The sequence below is a fragment of the Calliopsis andreniformis genome, chromosome 9 (genome assembly GCF_051401765.1).
Source record: "Calliopsis andreniformis isolate RMS-2024a chromosome 9, iyCalAndr_principal, whole genome shotgun sequence".
Lineage (NCBI taxonomy): Eukaryota > Metazoa > Arthropoda > Insecta > Hymenoptera > Andrenidae > Calliopsis > Calliopsis andreniformis.
The window spans coordinates 6,259,923-6,278,127 of NC_135070.1; the positions used below are offsets into that span (position 1 = coordinate 6,259,923).

Sequence of the window (18,205 nt, forward strand, 5' to 3'; positions counted from 1 at the left end):
AGTTTTAATAGCGGTACAAAGCGACGCGACGTCGCCAGGGACAAGGGCTCGAAGGTGCGTTACGTACGACGGTACGATGCAGTAATCTACGTCAAGCGATAAGTAGAGGCTAGCTGGGTGCACGCAGTCGCTGCCTTAATTCAGGACTACCGCGCCTACGAGTTGGGTATGTGTGCTGCCCGACCTGCTCGCCGATCGTTTCTCACACAACAAATGTATTCGAAACGGAAGAAGGGTTCGTCCTGCCTGGCTTTCTCAAGCGAATGCTCGCGTCGTGGGGCAGGTGCATCCTCCTCTGTTCGAGTGTAACAGGGACTCGCATATGCATATTACACACCGTCGTTGGCGGACGATACGTTCTGCAGGCCGATACCCAGAGAAACGCGAGTGGTTTGGCCCGTTCGCGTTACACCGCTTTGTGCAGTCACGTTCAGTAATCACGGCGTCGTAAAACGAGCAACGCATTGCACTTGCTTCCCTCTGCGGCCAGACATAATGTTGTATAATTGCTGGACGCCGCTGGTTCAGTTGCGTCGCTGTCTGCCTGTGACCCGTTAAACCAAACAGGTCTCGAAGAAAAGGGGAGGGTGAAGAGAGGATAGGTTGAGAAAGATCCCAGTTGAATCATCGACTCAGAATTTTTTGACACTGTTTTCTGTGACACCATTTCATCGATTCCTGAGTTGACTAATAATTACTTTATCTTTTCTTCGTGGTTTTTGGGGAGACTTGAAGCGAATCATGATCAATAACGCAATAGTCTATATTAGCAACCTTGGTATGAGTAAAGGGAAGTAATATTTTCGAAATTTTTACACTGAAAAATTAAAACCTTGGTTTGTAAAAGGAAAGCTTCCCTGTTAATTAATTCTTCTGATTATTTACTGTAGAGTTAACCATTATGCTTTAGCCTCTTCCCTTTTTCGAGTCGGCTTAACAGACAATCCCAGATGTCCATGTAACAGTAATGAACAAATTATCAAAGATCTAAACTGTATCAGCAACTAAGTAGTTTAACCAACCACGATGTCTGTTCTTCTTTTTGTACCCAGTATTGCAGCGCGCGCATATATTCTGTTATTATTAAAAACATGAACATAAATGTATAAAGAACCCGTGCATATTTTACTGTATAGCGAGTAAATCTCACCTGAGATTTGAAAGTTTAAATGAAAAAAAAAGACGACTAAGATTTATCTTTTCTTTATTAAGACCTAGGTATAAGCAAGAAAGTAGGTACAAGAGAAAAGAATTTAAGACTAATTTAATAGAAGGTTCCAAAGAGATTTTCCCCACCTCTAACTCACGCTTCAGAAGCCTTCTACTCTGATCATTAGATGCTAATATAATACAGATAATTCTATAACAAAACATACGAACACAGAATCATTAAAGTCTCACACATGTTATGCTGACACACTACACCAGTAATTCATCTTTCTACAAGTAGCATAAAGTGTACACAGACAAATTAAATAATCTAACATAGCCTTTAACAACGTTAGCAATTAAGAGACACATTTCTCTGATTCTTGTCTAAGCTAGAGAACACACGTACAGGACACACCGACGAACAGTTATTAAAAGTTGCTCACTGTTCTTTAGCAAAGCTCTACCGCGACTGGAATGCTTGATTTACTTCCGACTTAGATAGCACCCGGCCGAGACACGACTTTTGCGATTAATAAGGTAGATACTAGAAAGTGAAGTAATTCAGCTGTTGTGGAAACGTGTTGCAGATGGAAGTCGCGGTGCTACGTTCGAGCGATATCGCGCAACGCGACTCTCGTGAGTTTTATCGTGCAGGAAACCACGTCACTCGAGCGTATCCATAAGGACACTTATCGATCGTCAGCTGTCAAATTACCGTCTTAACGGTTCGTCCGATTTTTCCATTTAACAAATTAAGTTTAACTTTAATTTGTCAACCGATGCACGTTTCAGCGATCGATTAGAAAGCATGCACTGCGTATTTATCCCGCGCAGATGCACGTGTTCAGTTTATAAGAGAATTTACGGTCTTACAGACAGGCTAATTCGCCGACCATTTTGGCGAAACGATTCGTAAAAGGCAAATGCACGCGACGCCAAGCCGTATTATACCTTCGGCACGTTGAAGCAATCTTGTTTTTCTGAGGGGATTCGATCGATTGTTTGTCTTCTCCGTCGCGAGGACGTCGCGTTTGCCAGATTGGTCACGTATGTATCTACACAACTTACAACGATGCACTTCCTAGGTGCAATCAGTATGCACCGAGGAACGTGTGGAATTATGTATTCGTCGGACGTGAGCTTGGTGAAGGCAGTGATAAGATGTAACATTGATAAATCAGCTGTAACAATTAGTTTCCTCGAAAGAATGATTTCAGGTGATATCCTTTAACCTTTTGCACTTTAGTGATTCTTGAGTATGACTAGGGTCTGCTAGAAATTTTTGTAGAATTGTAATTGAAACTTCGGAGTGTTTTCTTGTATAAATACAATCGAATATTTAGGATTGAAATTTTATTCATTTACAGTCTTCATAAATAAATAAATAAACTTATTTGGTACATACTTTATATGTCACTATAACCGCGGCGGTGGAATGCAGAAGATTAGGTAATATAAAATTTTACGAGGCGGTTTTACAGTTCAATGTAATCGTTCTTAAATGAAATTCTTCGTTGGAATTCGCATTTCCCCTGTGATTACGTCACGTCAATGAACTTTGATCGTGAACTAAATTTATGTCAAATTCTTCAATGTCCACTAAATGACAGAGGGTGTGAATGCCTACATTTCCATGTCAGCCGAGCCGGACGGTTATAACTCATCGCCCACGCGCGGAAGTGGCCGCGAAACTTACTTCACACACGTATGTACTCTTTAATAGGGAGGATCGGATGAAACTGATAGCACTAAAGGGGTTGAATGAACGAGACAGAATAGAACTTGAGACTGAGAATGCGCATGTAAACGAAATATCTTTGAAGTTCATCTAAATTCCTTCGAGCGCAAAATATGAAATTCTTGCATGATTTTTTAATTAAAATTTAGAACCTAGTGTAGATTAATAAATAATCGTCTTTCGACATTGGATTCTGTAGATGTTTATCTTGTTCTTAGATATCTAGTACGAAATACTAAAAGAGGTACTAACTGTCTATCTAGACGAAAAGAAGTTCATACATGATATCGTATTTGCGAGTCGAATGCTGTTGAAGAAACGAACATCGAAGTAAGAAACTTAAGCAGGCCACGAAGTTTTCTATCGATAGAAACTTTCTTCTGAATTCCCCGTGACTCTGCAATCTACTTACCTTCTTATCATCTTGGAAATCCCTTATTGCTTTCTGGGTGAATTCGATACGGTTCAATACGCCATTTCCTTTCAACAGGCTGCAATGAGAAATTCCTGTTTGCCTTGCGGGTTTAAGCCCAACTTCAATAAATTCTTCTTAGTTGAGCGAGAAATTTTAATCGAAGAGATGTTTGAGCAACTAGATAGATATATCTATTATCTAATATCCATAAATCTAGTAAATCTACTAGTTCAGTCTGGTCTGGAATGTGAAACTATTTGGGAGCAAAAATCGGAGATTAGAAATTGAAATAAATAAACTAGGAATTGAAAATTTGAATACTTGTTAACAAGCAAGGCAATAACCATATTTCAATTATTCGAGTCATAAATGAATGGAAAAATCTTGCAAACGTGAAAGCACAAAATTACTAATCCATACGGGTTATAAATTTTCATTAGGAGATAGAGATGATATCGCCAGTTCGTCAAACATTCAGCGATGATAGTGGAATACATTTCGTTGAAAGCATTGATTCATCGTTGCAAAACAAGTGGACCAAGATCTAAACTCAAAACGAAGAAAGTGTTCTATCGGAACGAGAGTTCCTCTTTTAGCTTTCTATCACGCTCCACGAAATTCCTGCATCCTGTTCGTGTACATGTTCTCATCACGTTAATAACAAGCTTGCAGTCGCGTTTACGCGTCACTAAATCATAGCCTGTCTCGTCCATCAATCCTGCCCAGCATCCTGAACGATTTTAATGATGTAATTCTTGGGAATTACACCGTGTAGTTGAAGGTCCCATTTCAAGTCAGTGTATCGATCGTTCGACCGGTAGAAAACGTGGAAACTATCTGGTTAACTAGATACTCTTCATCGCAAAAAGTTAGTGAGCGGTAAGGAACAGGCGCCGAACTATCAAAGGTGGTTCTCTATAAGCGCCCCTAGCGAACCACCAGTGCATATATGGTCGAAACATATTTATGCTTCTGCTTGGCATACTCGTTGAATGGGCCTACTGCTCCTCGTTACGTCAATTACCACATCTTACAATCGCAGAGGGGGCAGACCGAGGCCTTTGTGAACCTCCATTCAATTGTAATCCACTTCTCTGAAAGGATATTTTAGAGCGTAGTATTTGCTGCTTTAACAATCGTTATCGAAACATTTGAAACGTGTGAAAATCACATTGAACGTGTAAGCTTCCGGGAACCCTAACAACAATATCTCTGGCTGTAGGGCAAAACGACCTGTGTCACATTTTCAAAATATATAAAGTAGTATTAAAATTGAAAACTTTAAACATCAATATCTCCAAAAGAAAAACTTGTGATTTAGGTCATTTTGGCTTGCAATCACAGATATTGTATGAACATATTGATCTCTAACTCAAAAGTTACATGTCTGTGTCTTTTGTTATTTTTCACGACAGCCGAAAAACAAATGCGATTACGTATACGATTATAAAACTTCTTTCATTAATAACGTAATTTAAGCAAATACCTCTTATTCTAATAAAATGAAAAAAGACAGTAAATTCCTATAAAAAACTCAATTTTGAAAACAGTGCACTTGAATTAGCCTGGCTTTCAGGTACAGATATATAATTTCGCATTCTGAGACAACTAACTTCCATCGTTGTGTTTCTCTCGTATCACCTATGATCCCTGATCACCTATGCAAAAATACGTGTCCCTTTCAGTGGGTAGGGTGTTGAAGTCAGGAACAATCAAAGGCTACTAAAATTATCCCACAATATACAGTTCAAAGTCAGGCTTTAAATTTCCCCAAAGATTCGTTTATTAAAACGTTTCAATATCAATTTTCCAACCTCACACCTCCGACCACCTTTCCAGACAGCACCTATCAGATAGTGTTACCTCTTGTCTTAATCTCCGGTCCATAACACCATCGACTATGCCGCTTTTCCCGCGTCACACCGGCAAACCAGATATCTTCCAGTCGTTTGAGCACGTTACGCCATTATCCGACCTAATCGACTACGTAAGTGTATTAATTTCCCCGGTGTCGATTATCGCGACGTAACGAGTTGATAGAACCTACGCGGCAGTATCTAAATCATGGCACGGGACACGTCCCACGGGCCCCGACACGGCGGCCCATGTGGAAAAACGGCCGCGCAGGCTGCGAAGTGCTGGCCCATTATCAATATCCTGGCGAGAGAGGCATTGTGCTCTAGGCGCGCTGATGAGAACCGCGCGCGTCCAGGTGAGAGACGCCTCGGGACCGAATATACGCGGACTGAGATCACACGGGCCCGATAACATTGTTTTCCCCTTCGTCCAGCACTTTTATCCGTGTTGATACACAGCCTTATTACATACCGTGCATCGATGCCGCATTAGCATAGACCCCACATAGCCTAAGCGCTAGGCTCGCCATTGATCCTGCGCTCCTTATGAAATTCTCGGTGGAAACGTGAGAGAGAGGATGTGCTTCGTGCGCTATACCTCGTTAAGTATTCATGGCCGCGGTCTCTGCTATACCTGCTACGCGAGAATCTATATTCGCCGGGGCCCGCGAAAACACTTACGGCTTTTCAGGCAGTGGCCGTTGTTATGGGACCCCGAGCGCGCGGGAATAATTCGTGGGCGAGGTCGCAATTACAATGGGCACCGATCGCTCGTTCTTCTTCCTTTGGGATTCCAACGCCTTTTCTGGCTCTATCGCGATGCAAGCTTCGATTACCGATTTCCTGCGCGCCGTTGCTCTTTAGGTGCTCGCTCTTTGTTACCGTGGGGTTTGAGTTCACGCGAGACCAATTCCAAGCGGTTTCAGGAATATCGCTGGGACAGATCGTATGGAAGATACGTTTGTGGTAGTAATGAATCACTGCGTTTATTCGATTGTAGAGCTTGAATATTATGTAAGTTATGGAAACTGGGATGCACTATTTTAGATTCAGTTCATGCTTTGGTAATCCCTTTTTTATTGATAGAAGCGAAAGTGAAAGGAATGAGAAAATTATTTGAGATATGAGACAAATTGCAAGAAGGTTATGAGAGGAATAGTATATAGTATGACTCATTTAAAGTTTAGCACATAATTATTTCCTACGTTATACATAGATCGTTTAAAAAAATGTTGAAATAAAACGTCTACCTAGAGAAAATTTGTGACCATCGAGATGTAGGAAATAATGCAGGAAATAATTACGTGCTAAACTTCAAATGGGTTACCCTCTATAGAACTAAACTTTAAGATTTCTTAAAGGAATTTGTTCTTGTATCGACTTTTAGATACTTCTGTCCATCAATCAACAAACTTATACTCAAATTCTGCTGTCATTTCGTGTTTTCATTTTGGATACACTTTTTACCAGTGGAACGTACTCCACCTGGTCTGACTAATACGTCTTCCTCTACTTTTGGTACTCTTAATCTGAGAGTAGGAGATGAAACGACTACATAATGTATACCTTCAACGATACTATGTTTTTCACATAACGATTGGGTAAATTAACTCTTGGCAGTGCGAGGAATCATTAACGATGTGGCTTATGAATATGATGATCGTACCATAAACTTAGTATAGACTAGACGTCTAGACAGCTATGAGTAATTACGTTTATCTCTAACCAAGGTTCTTTGAACCATGTACGTTATGCTTATCTCCATACACACGTCAAAATCATTTTCACCTTATTATTCCTTATTGAACACATAATTACATGGCTTTCTATGCGACTTTGAGATAGCGTGATTATAAATGAACTAGTTCAGACATCGAGGACGTTCAGTGTGGTACTAAAAACGAGGTGTGCCTCGGCACATTTAACTTAGACATTTGTGTTTAGTATAAAACATTAGTCATTTAACAATAAAAAGTAACAACCATCCCTTTTTTGTTTCAGGCAAGGCCAACTATCACGTGGATCTGGTGCTTACTATGCGTGTCCTTATACCTCCGTGGCGTTGCTTCCAAAGCTGGTGAGTAATATTAAAATATACAATTCTTCATTTCCATTAAGGATCACGGATTTGCAGTAATAAAACCTGTCAGTAGCGGAAACAAATGTCAATGCGTGCAGTGCTTACTCCATTACGATTCAGTGTCCACAATACGATGAGTCTGTTCTATATTTCTTGGAACTATGCGGAGTCAGCGACGGGCTACTCTCAATTTTGCTGACGCTGAAACAGAGAAAAGAGAATCCAGCAAAAAATGATCGCCGTCCACGAGACGGGCTCGTCATTCACGGAAGACAGAGGAAGCAAGATGCTCCATCTCACTCCATCTTCCCTATGGTACTCCTTCTCCACGAGCCTACGGAGGCTTGGTAGCTACTTCTTTTTGCAGGCGTAGCATCTTCCACGGAGCCGAAAAAGGCTGACATGTGTTTTTAAATTGTAGTGGCAGAAGATAAGCGTACGGTGGATAGAGTGAGATAGTACTGCTATGCTTCATCCATCTTTTATGAATGACAGTTCTTCGCGTGAGGGATCTTGCACCACTTTTACTAAACTTTCTTCTTCCTTCATCGCTTCTGTTTTCTCCTTTTCAGTGTTTCTAAAATTAGAAATTAATCAGTGTCAGATTCCATACGTCATAGAGACTTCCATTTTTGTACTGCCGTACTATGGTACTATTTGGTAGAATTGTTCTAAATATTTGCTGAATAATTGAAAAACGAATATACAGGGTGTTACAGAAATAAGTGGCTTTACTTTAGTATCATATTTTATACCTCTTAAGGATGAAGAAAGATCATATAAATATAGGTCAGAAAACTCTTTGTTTTCGAGATGTAAATGTTTCTTGTTTGTAATTGAATACCTAAAAAATTTGTAATTTACTCAAAGAAATTGTTGAAAATGACTTCTTCGTGCCATGAGATGTACGAATATCTGCATGATATTAGTGAATTTCGGCACCAACATCAGAAAAAAGTGTTATCAGTTCTCGTAATTCTACGAGTGACATCTGCTAATGTAAAGTTCCGAGATAATCAAAAGGTATTTATATCTCGAAAATTAAGAGTCTCCAGACCTATATTTACATGACCATTTTTCATCCTTAGGAGGTGTAGAATATGATACCAAAGCTTGGCATCCTATTGCTGTAATGCCCCGTATATCATTTAAGGAGAAACACTTTTTTTACTCCTGTGAATGGATTTTAAGAGGAAGTAACAATAAATCAATGTTGTGTTAACAATAATTGCACAGTTCACCGTAATGTATCCTTGTAAATCAGAATTAAGTTGACAGAACGCCGAAGAAAAGGCCACTGTCTGGTGACCATTTTGAGACACTGTCTCGATAATACCTGTCAGTCAACAGACACTCGGTCAAGCGGTAATTGCAGGAGTTGCGCTATTACTAGCTCTAATATAAATCGCTTGACGGGGCAATACGCGGAAGGTAGCGTTTCAGACAGGCTAAAATAAGCGCCGAGGCTCACCTCGAGTACGCTCAGGAGTGGCGTTTCAGTTAAAGGGAGACAACTACCGTATGGTAATTGGATAAAAGGAAAGGGAAATCTGGCCGTGTGCCGACAACTGTTGCAGCCGGGCGCATAAATTTCTCTAAATGGTCAAGCTGGATATCGTGGGAATCGAGGCTGAAAAGGTGGCAGGGCTGACCGCGTTTACTCCCTTTCCTCGTGCAGCTCGCTACTGTGGAAACTGCTCGCGATATCGCATAGTATTAACATTAACCCGTGCATTCGATAAATAGTCCAGACTTGGGACGCAAATAACTATCAAATCTGCATAGGAAGAGATAAAAGAGAGAGACGACGACGATAACATTCGACCTCGTTTAATGTTCACATTACAATTACAGAACAACACGATTACCAGAAATTACACCTGTTCCTCTAATGCAATCGCGCCGATGCCAACTCGAAATTGACACGCATTAGAGTTTAGCCAGGAATCACCTGCTCTTTGCTTAAGTTTGATTATTGCATCTGCGCCTTTGGAAACAACGCGCACAGATCCCATAAGGTCGTGGTACTATGATTAAATTAATGTACGCGGTAGTTCTGATCGAATATTATGGAGTAATTTAGATTGAAAGGTGCTTTCTAGCGCGGCGAACGTGATTTCAATAGCGGCGCATGGACGGTTAATGCCTTTCGAGATTTACGGTTTCAGTTCCATCTTGAATCTGTACGTTATGGAACAGGGATGATTAAACATGTATATTCCATATTGAATTGTAGTGATAAATTTCAGAACGAGAAAGATTTGTATAGATGTCAGGAGCATTATAATTTCTCATCGAAAATAATAGGTTTACCGGTAACAGTAAAGCAAATATTAATTTATGATTTATTACGTAGACTCACGAATGCCTGCTGTACAAAACTTGCAAAGTTAAGTGTTTTTATGGCACCCTTACCGTAATCGCCTTGCCAGACGGAAACCATACGCGAGTAGGTATCTGCAATAGAGAAAGACGATTAGAATGTACCAAAAAACACGTATTGGTCTGTTGACTTTTAGTATCACGATATATTTTGCAATAAAAATTGTGACAACTTGTTAACGAGTTTATTATAAGAAGTGTAGTGTCTATAGAAAACGGACATGAACATTCGGGCAAGCAATCAACGACTCTGCATAGACAAAATTCACTCGCAGATACTGAAGTTGCAGTTATAAGGGACTTATTCTACTGCAGCGCACCGAGACAGACTTTGTTCTTCCTCGAATTCGATTTCTCGAACCAGAAATAATATAATCCCTGCTTACAGACACTGTCAGGCTGGAATAAACTTCACGCATAAGTTCTTGGGTTTCTGAACAAAGCGTTTGCAGTCGAGCTCGAACCAGTTCCTCTGAATTTTAGTGTCGACGTCGGACAGTAGTAACTGAAGCCCTTGTTTGAGACCGCGTCGTCGAGCCTGGCTATATTTTCTATCCATCCGGCTGGAATTATTGCGACTGAGTGTATTTTATCCGTCTTAAGAAGCCATCTATACGTCGGTTTCTCGCACGTACTTTGTACCCGACTGCACATAGTCGTTCATCGCCGCTTGTGCCGACCTCACCGATCTCTCGACGTGCTCGCAGCCAGCCTTCGTGGCATCGATATCGAGGCTGCGTGCCGCATATAAAATCAATACAGTCGTAAAAGTAACACCATGTACGTATACGGAGTCCTTTCGATAAATCAACAGGAACTATGAACTGCCACTGATCATTTTTTCCCTGCGGTACTCGGTGATAGTACCGTGTCTTTCTGCGGGACTTCTTCGTAAATTCAATCCATTCCTTGTCAGTCTCATATTGCTGGAAGAATATTTACGAAGATGGCTAGCGTCCTGTAATATTTGAATGGCGATAGTAATTTGTTTTAATGGTCCTGGATAATTAACGTACAGATATGGTAATAAAAGGGATGTGGTTTATTGTTGGGGAAAAATATAAGATTATAATATTTTTTTATACCTTTGGCGCGGCCAATTTCGACCACACTGTCTATGAAGATAGGCTGAACTAACCAGTAGACTGCAGATGTTTATGCATATTTCTGTTTTCGTAAATACAATTAGAGAAGTGGAACCTAACTGAAGATTTGTTTTCGATATTTTCTACATTTTTGCATATTGTATGAAATCTGCAGATCTTAGCATCGATATACTACTTTTTTAAATTTCAATAAATTTCCTATCAAGCTAGCATATGATGTCTTGAAATCGTCTATTTTATGTCCATTTTATGCCTAAATGTCTTATGACATAATTTGGATGTCTTAAAAACATTCGACAGAGTGTGTCTTAAAGGCTTCCAAAATTTACATATATGAGACAATTTAAAGATATACTATATGGACGTCTCAAAGACTTATGCTTTTGAACGTCTTAAAGATGTTTATTTTTTGTCTGAACATCTTATACATGTAATTTAGACATATTTAATAGATCCTAAAAAAACATACTGATTTGTAACTTCGGGTGTTTCAAAGACGTCTTTGAAACATTTTTAGGATTTTACAGAATATTTTTAAGACACCTTCAAGTCATTTCTTTCCTATATGGATATAAATGCATAAAGATTCACATTTTACAAATTAATTTTTACTCTCCTGTAAAATTCCATTTTTATCACATACATAGAAGATATTCGAATAAGAGTATCAATACACACATAGAAACATTTAGAATCATAGTATACGCTGTTTACAACGCGTAATCAGTGAATGTGTAATTTCATCCTCAGAACTGCATATATTAAATTTTCATATACGTGTAAAAAATGTCTGATATCCCCAGTTTTTGCCTCTACCTATGTACATATAGCCATCACTCTGTTTTGCATATAAGTCAATGGTATCGCACAACCCGCGCCCAATATCTCAAAAATATGAATGATATATGTGACACCTAAGAGATATTACCTATGCATGTTGCAAGAAAATCGTTCCACAGAAATCGCGAAAAGGCATGGCACATAAAAAGGCAGATTTCTGGATTTAAAAACATCAATCGTGCGAGTGTTAACGATATCGAAGCTAAAATCATCGACATGGCTCGGTTGAGGTCCCACTTGCGGTTCATAAGGCACGCGATAGGTTGGCTGAGCGAGAACAGGCGAAAGATATGGGTCGCAATCGGCACGTCTGCTCCTTCAGTATGCACTTTCTAATGCAACCGCTTTCCAAGAAATGGCCAGGGCTCCAACGGTAGCTCACCTTTCTTCCCTGGAAAGAATTCTCCGAGTATGTATTACAATCGGGAACGTCGTTGCCCGTTGCTTATCCGAACAGTTGCATGGAATTTCACGGGTTCAGGAACGTGACGACTACCGTGTGGAGATTCAGGTGAGATTTACTCGACCATTAAGTGGAGAAGAATTCACCGATGCAAGGATTGGAAATAAATTAAACTCTCCTGGATTTGGAATCGAGTTTGGACCAGGTGTACAAAAGTTGAACTGCTCTTTTCTGGATTAAGCTTACTTTTCTTTCGATCAGTATCCACTGATTTACTGCACAATAATTTCAGATAAATTATTCAATTATTTTAAAAGCTGTTGGCAAGAGAAAGTTTGAAACTTTAGACGTCAGTCAGTATAAATTATGAAATATTAAAAAATCTACGGAGATATTCGAATTTTCTTAAGTTGACTTAGAATGCAAATTGCTGTTATTTGGTGAAAAGAAATATGGACGCTAATTTTCTAGACAGATGGAAAATTCATAATTGGCAGTTTGGCCTTTGCACTACTAATCTTTATTTAGATTTCCTTCGGACACTAAGCCTGGAATGCACGTTCTGTCATGCATCAGTGAAGCAAGGAACACACAAACCGAGGAGAAAGAAAACTGGGAAAGTAGTCGTATTTTCCATATGTACACAATCATGTATTGTAATTTTACTGGAATCATCGAATATCGCAATAGCTCGGGAAGAAAGATAGGGGAAAGTCGGCAGAGGTTAAGCATTCCGCCGATCTTCTGATACGCCATTTCCTACATTCGAAGATCATCGTTCACCCGCAACCTTACAACTCTCGTGTCATCTAGCGGCGCATCGTACACTCAAAGAGAATTTCCATACGCGAGGAACACTCACACACGCTTTCCTTGCCCTCTCCATTCAAGTACGACCATTATCGGTCCGGATGCGACACTGGCGCAAAGTAGGTAAACCCAGCGGCAGGCTACAGGGCAGACCTATCGCCTTATGAGACTTTATGGGACACGATCTGAAATACCGATATTCTGAAAAATCAATGGTTTCACTGAGCTTTCTGCATTTAAGCGCGATAAAGATACTCCCTCTTGGACTCTGACGTTAAACCTTCGCTCCAAATCATAAACTCTCTCTTGTCATCGAGTATCGTGCTCATCGATCATCTAATCCTCTTTCCCTAGTCTCGTACCCTGGTTCATCCTTGCACACGCCACACTTCGCGAAAGTCCACCTGTCGCGAAAACGCGATGTTGGTTTATTCATAGACGTTGGGGTCAGTGGCTTTCAGAGTTGGATAGGAGGGACTAGAAAGTGATAAAATAGATATGGGTATAAGGACTGAAGGAAAGAAAGCTACTGTCAAAGAAAATTTTTTAAAATAATTCGTAGTATGTACTTGAAGACTTCTTTAAATAGTTTTTACAATTTCGAAGCTTGTATCAACAATTGAGGCATTATTTGCAAGAATAGCATGAATGCAAGAACTTGATTACAGTTATATGATAATTGAAGAAGTCAAGCTGCACTATTAAATATTCTTCAACTTTAAAATATTGGTATGAATTAGACATGGATATGTGCATTTCAACTGTAATTTTGCATCATATATCCAAAATTTGCGACAAAATCTGCGACAGATGTTGAATTATATAACATGTTACTTTTGCCCCCTGTTACTATTGACCTTTGTTACTTTTGACCCTGGTCTCTCCTATGTATACATAAGCAGATATCCGCAGAGAGAGCTTATGATAATCTCACGTCCCTAATGCACCTATACCCTCAATTGCACCACAAAAAAAAAAAAGAAAAAGTGACTTATCATGCATGACCATCACTTATTCATCAACCCAATGCTACCAAAATCATAAATTAACACAAATATCGAAAGCAGTGGGTGTAACCCAGGAAAAGTTGCATCAAGAGATAGGTCTATCTGCCTCAGCAGAGGTGAACCATACGGAGAAGGCAAATGTCATCCAGCGTGTTACCAGGGATAAGTTTCATTGGAGAGGAACGGCGCATCTTCGTTCGCCGCGGCCATTAGCGTTCGACGGTAACCTTTTGGAGAAAGATCACAGAGAGGAGGCACGCGTTCGTTCAGAAACGACGTGCCTTTTGTGCTCTCCTCGTACGAAGACCTCCCGTGACCCCTCAGTGTCAGATGAGAACACTTGCGAGGCGCAAGGTTGCGCTGGGCTCGCGTGAATTATTAAGGAAGCTCCCTGGGATGCGATAAAGGGGTATCCGGTCGCCGTTCGTTTGCACGTCGATACACCTTCTCGTTTTACCTTCAGCGCGTGTCGTCCAGGTAGCAGTTAACGGTCCCCAGGGGTACATATGTTCCTTGGTACGCGGTTGCAATCGTTCCCTCTAGAAGCAATTCTATTGGAAGTTTCTTATTTAAGGAATTTATTCCCTAATAAGATTTAAACTTGAAAGTTTCGCTGGCTGAAGCTTCGTAGTTCAGTGTTGGAAACTGTGGAGTAAGTCGTCTCTTGTGAAGTGAAATTCATGAAGCGATACTTGTGTTTGTTTAGATTAGCAATCCTGGATTTTAATTAGATAGTTAATTAGTTGATCATTTTTCTAGTTTGTCATATTTTTAGTGCGAAAATTATGGCGCCAGAAATTGTTTTATTTGACATTGTCAATTAGATAGGTATAAAAGTTGGGTAAATATTTTTTACCAAATTTTTGAAATTGGTTATAGAATTAATTTTCTCGTTATTCGTTATCATAAATATATTTATGAAACTTTATTTATATGTCTTTACATGTATTTCACATAGAACCTTTTTACATTATATTGCATCTCAATACCTGCTGTTACTGAATCACTAAGTATTGTGCTCGTTTCGATTAATTTGCCCGATTGTCAGGTCAAGATAAAAATAGAATAATGGTGAGCTGGCAGAGGCTTTCAGCAGCTGTTGCTTACTGTAAAATGTCGTTGACGATGGCGACCACGGTAATCCCATAATCTTTTCCTTCAAAGCGGGCGTTTTGCATCACTGACAATGAGTCAAGTTTCCGGTCGGATTTCTTGCACCTGTTCCAGCATCTTCCAGAGAACTTTTGTTAGCAAATTCATAAAATGAGACTTGTCCAATCAAAGACATCCTTGCAATTCATTTCAACTTGTACGAAACATTTGCGATAGTAAACTTAATATAATACAAAATTATATTGTGTTAGTATTCTCATTCAACCGTGTCCGATATTATCAACATAAGAAACCAAACAAATGCTTTTTATGGAGCGATAAGGAACTAATTAGTAAGAATTGATAGTTTCTTTGCAAGTCGCCAGTTGCTTTATGTTCGCCAAGGGAATTAAGGCATTCTGATATAATTGCACATGTCACCGACAGGATAACGACGCTGGTTTATTGTAACGAAACTACAGTTATGATGGGCAACTTTATAGCTCAGCTTATTACTATTATCGGATTAGATAGTAAAATTAACTATCAATGCTTTGACAGTTCTAGCTTAGAAGTATCGCTACTATATTGGCCATAACGCGGGTAATATTAATCTACAGTAACTGAAAATATTACTACAACATTTAATAAGCCATGGACTCCTTGTAATCTTCACGATTCAGTTTCTAAATGTTAATTAAATATGTAATTGTGTATCTTTAGTACGATTAATCATTTGTTACCGTCTTAATAAATGTCCTTCTTCGTGTAGGAGATTAGATTGCCAAGTTAATTGCTCCTACACGCCTCATATCGTTGGTGGTTACCAGATTTTGTAATTTTCCTCGAAATTTCACGAATATGGTAGTCTAGTACGAAAGTTCATGAGAGGGAGTTTAATAACTTTACAAAGCTCTAGTAATTTCATTCGCAACTTCATACTCCTGGCACGTTGCGCCAACAGATTTCTACTTGTTCTGTTCTTTATAAGATTTTCTTAATTACAGAACTCTGCAAAGTTGAAGGAAGACGAATATGGCAAATTGTGCCAGCGTGACTTTTATATTGAAGGCACGAAAATGTGCAATCAGAGCTTATAAAAATTTACATTTGCACTTTACCAAGTCATTTAGTGCTTACGTTGCCAAGAAACTTTTTATACTTCAATGCTTTAAGGAATACAGAAAACAAAATGCATGCTAATTTAGATGATAACGTAATTATCAAATTATTTAGTTCTTAATTAAAAATACTTAGATTTATGGAACATTGTGCACTGGATGGTGATTGATAGATGTTAAAAATTTTGAGGGATCATTCAACATACTAAAATAAGATAAATATCAAGAATGACAAAATTGCATTTGAGGCTTCGTTTCGGAATTATTATTAATTGTTAGAGATATGTACACTTAAAATGCGCGTTAAATATGTCTGACCTATCTTATTCTACTTATTGAGATCACTGCGTCTGATATGGTTAATGAATACTGTAAGTAGATTAAGTCCGAGATCAGACACATTTCAAGCGAATTTTAGGAGTTTCCACAATTAATGTCTTCATACACAAATTGATTTTTGTCCTATTTTAACATGTAAAATCCTCTTATGAAAATTTCTGCCATCAGTTGTTAAACACCTTGTATATATGTAAACTTTCATAACGGACTGTACGTTCAAGAAAACTCAGCTACCATCTTCAGTCTATTGTCAGCCACTGAACTTTTCTTTTCAATTATATAAATCTGCTCGCAAGAAATTCTCAGAATTTCAATAGATAGCATGAAATATCAAAGCTATTCGCTATGTGGCCAAATGTCAGCAAGCCATAAAAGAGATAACTAGAATTTCTTTGCGATGGAAAGCGTCGTTCGGCGAATGTAACTGACCTACTACACATATCTGATAGATCGTTAAGATCTATTTAGGTGTACCTATGGGCATAAAACGAAGCAACGACACTCTCTACAGACACCTCTAACGCCATTATAAAATTAAGGCCTGCAGTGTCTGCGCTAAAGTATTAGAGCACCAATTTATCAAGGATGTTGATCTAATCCAAGTCTTTTGTTAATTTGTTACAGGTTTGTGCGAGGTGGAGTCGGGTCAGTCTAATATTATTCTCGACATCGAAGAGAGCAAAGGAAACGGTGAGTTCGGCTTTTAAACCTATTTGCATTTTACATGGACTGGGTCAACCCAGTTTGTCTTTAGCATTTAATGCCTCATTATTATTTCCTCGTGGAGAAATGTATATCTTACGTACATGTCTATGAATAATGTCTATAATACCAATTATATTATACATTTTATTGGATTATTTAAATTTAGGTTGCATGAATATTTTAATTAGTTTGAAATATTTTGATCAAATTTCTTTTTAAACACTATCCTGTAGATATCGATTAGAGGAATTTGAAAAATTTTTAAAATAGATCACTGAGCGTGGGAATCGTATTGATCCCTATTCTGATGTTCTAGTTTCAATATTTCTGGAGAACTGTCTTTCGCTAGGATGATTGACGACTATTTTTCTCCCCTTTTTTTCTGTCAAGCATATTCATTATACGTGACATGTTGGTGGTCTACATTCTTTTTAATACAACTTGATTTTCCACTGGATATGACCTCGTCCCATTGAAATAGACTTTCGTGAATGAAAACTGTTTCGAAACGGTCCGTCGCGTCCGGAAAGTGCTTCGATTAAGCGGAATTTAATCTCCATTGAATCACGTTCAAATTTCCCTAGCGTAATAACAACGAGGTCACGTCAATTCTAGACAAACCTATTCTTTCCCCTTTTACTATAAATGTAACGTGTAACCCGACAACAATTTCCATCTATTACTAGTGTCTTTCTATCTAAAACAAATGTCGAAACTAAAATTTATGTCTCTATATTTTTTTAGAACTATTTCATAGATACAAGAAAATATTTGAGTGCACCCTGTACGTTGAGTAGTATTTTTAAATGCATTATTAAAACTGTTCAAAATAAGGAAACGAAATATTTACTGAAAAGGTATGTCAAATGAAAACATGTCAAATGAATTAAATTATATTCATGAAAATAATTTGAAAGTCAGTATTTTCAACTCTATCGATTCCACGTGGCATTACTGACGAGGAAAAATGTTGAAAAAATGGAAATGGATTGATACGATGCAATTAGGAAGTGTATGATATCATTAATGAGATGTTGCCCGAGATAGTGGTTAGTTTGCAACGATGGCATTAATTATGAGCAGTGGGGACAGCATGCCGAGCATAAGGAAGTCTCTTCGTAGGTTCTTACTGAATCTAATGTAGTACTTTTTCTCTACC

General features: G+C 38.8%; 1 protein-coding gene across 1 annotated transcript in view; it reads left to right on the top strand.

Annotated features, from left to right (window-relative positions):
• Cad99c (cadherin 99C) overlaps positions 1–18,205 on the top strand; it is a 116,420-nt gene that overhangs the window by 62,969 nt on the left and 35,246 nt on the right. The window contains exons 2-3 of the mRNA XM_076386068.1: positions 7,163–7,238; positions 16,966–17,031. Of these exons, the coding sequence (XP_076242183.1) occupies positions 7,163–7,238; positions 16,966–17,031 (142 nt within the window). The remainder of the gene's footprint in view (positions 1–7,162; positions 7,239–16,965; positions 17,032–18,205) is intronic.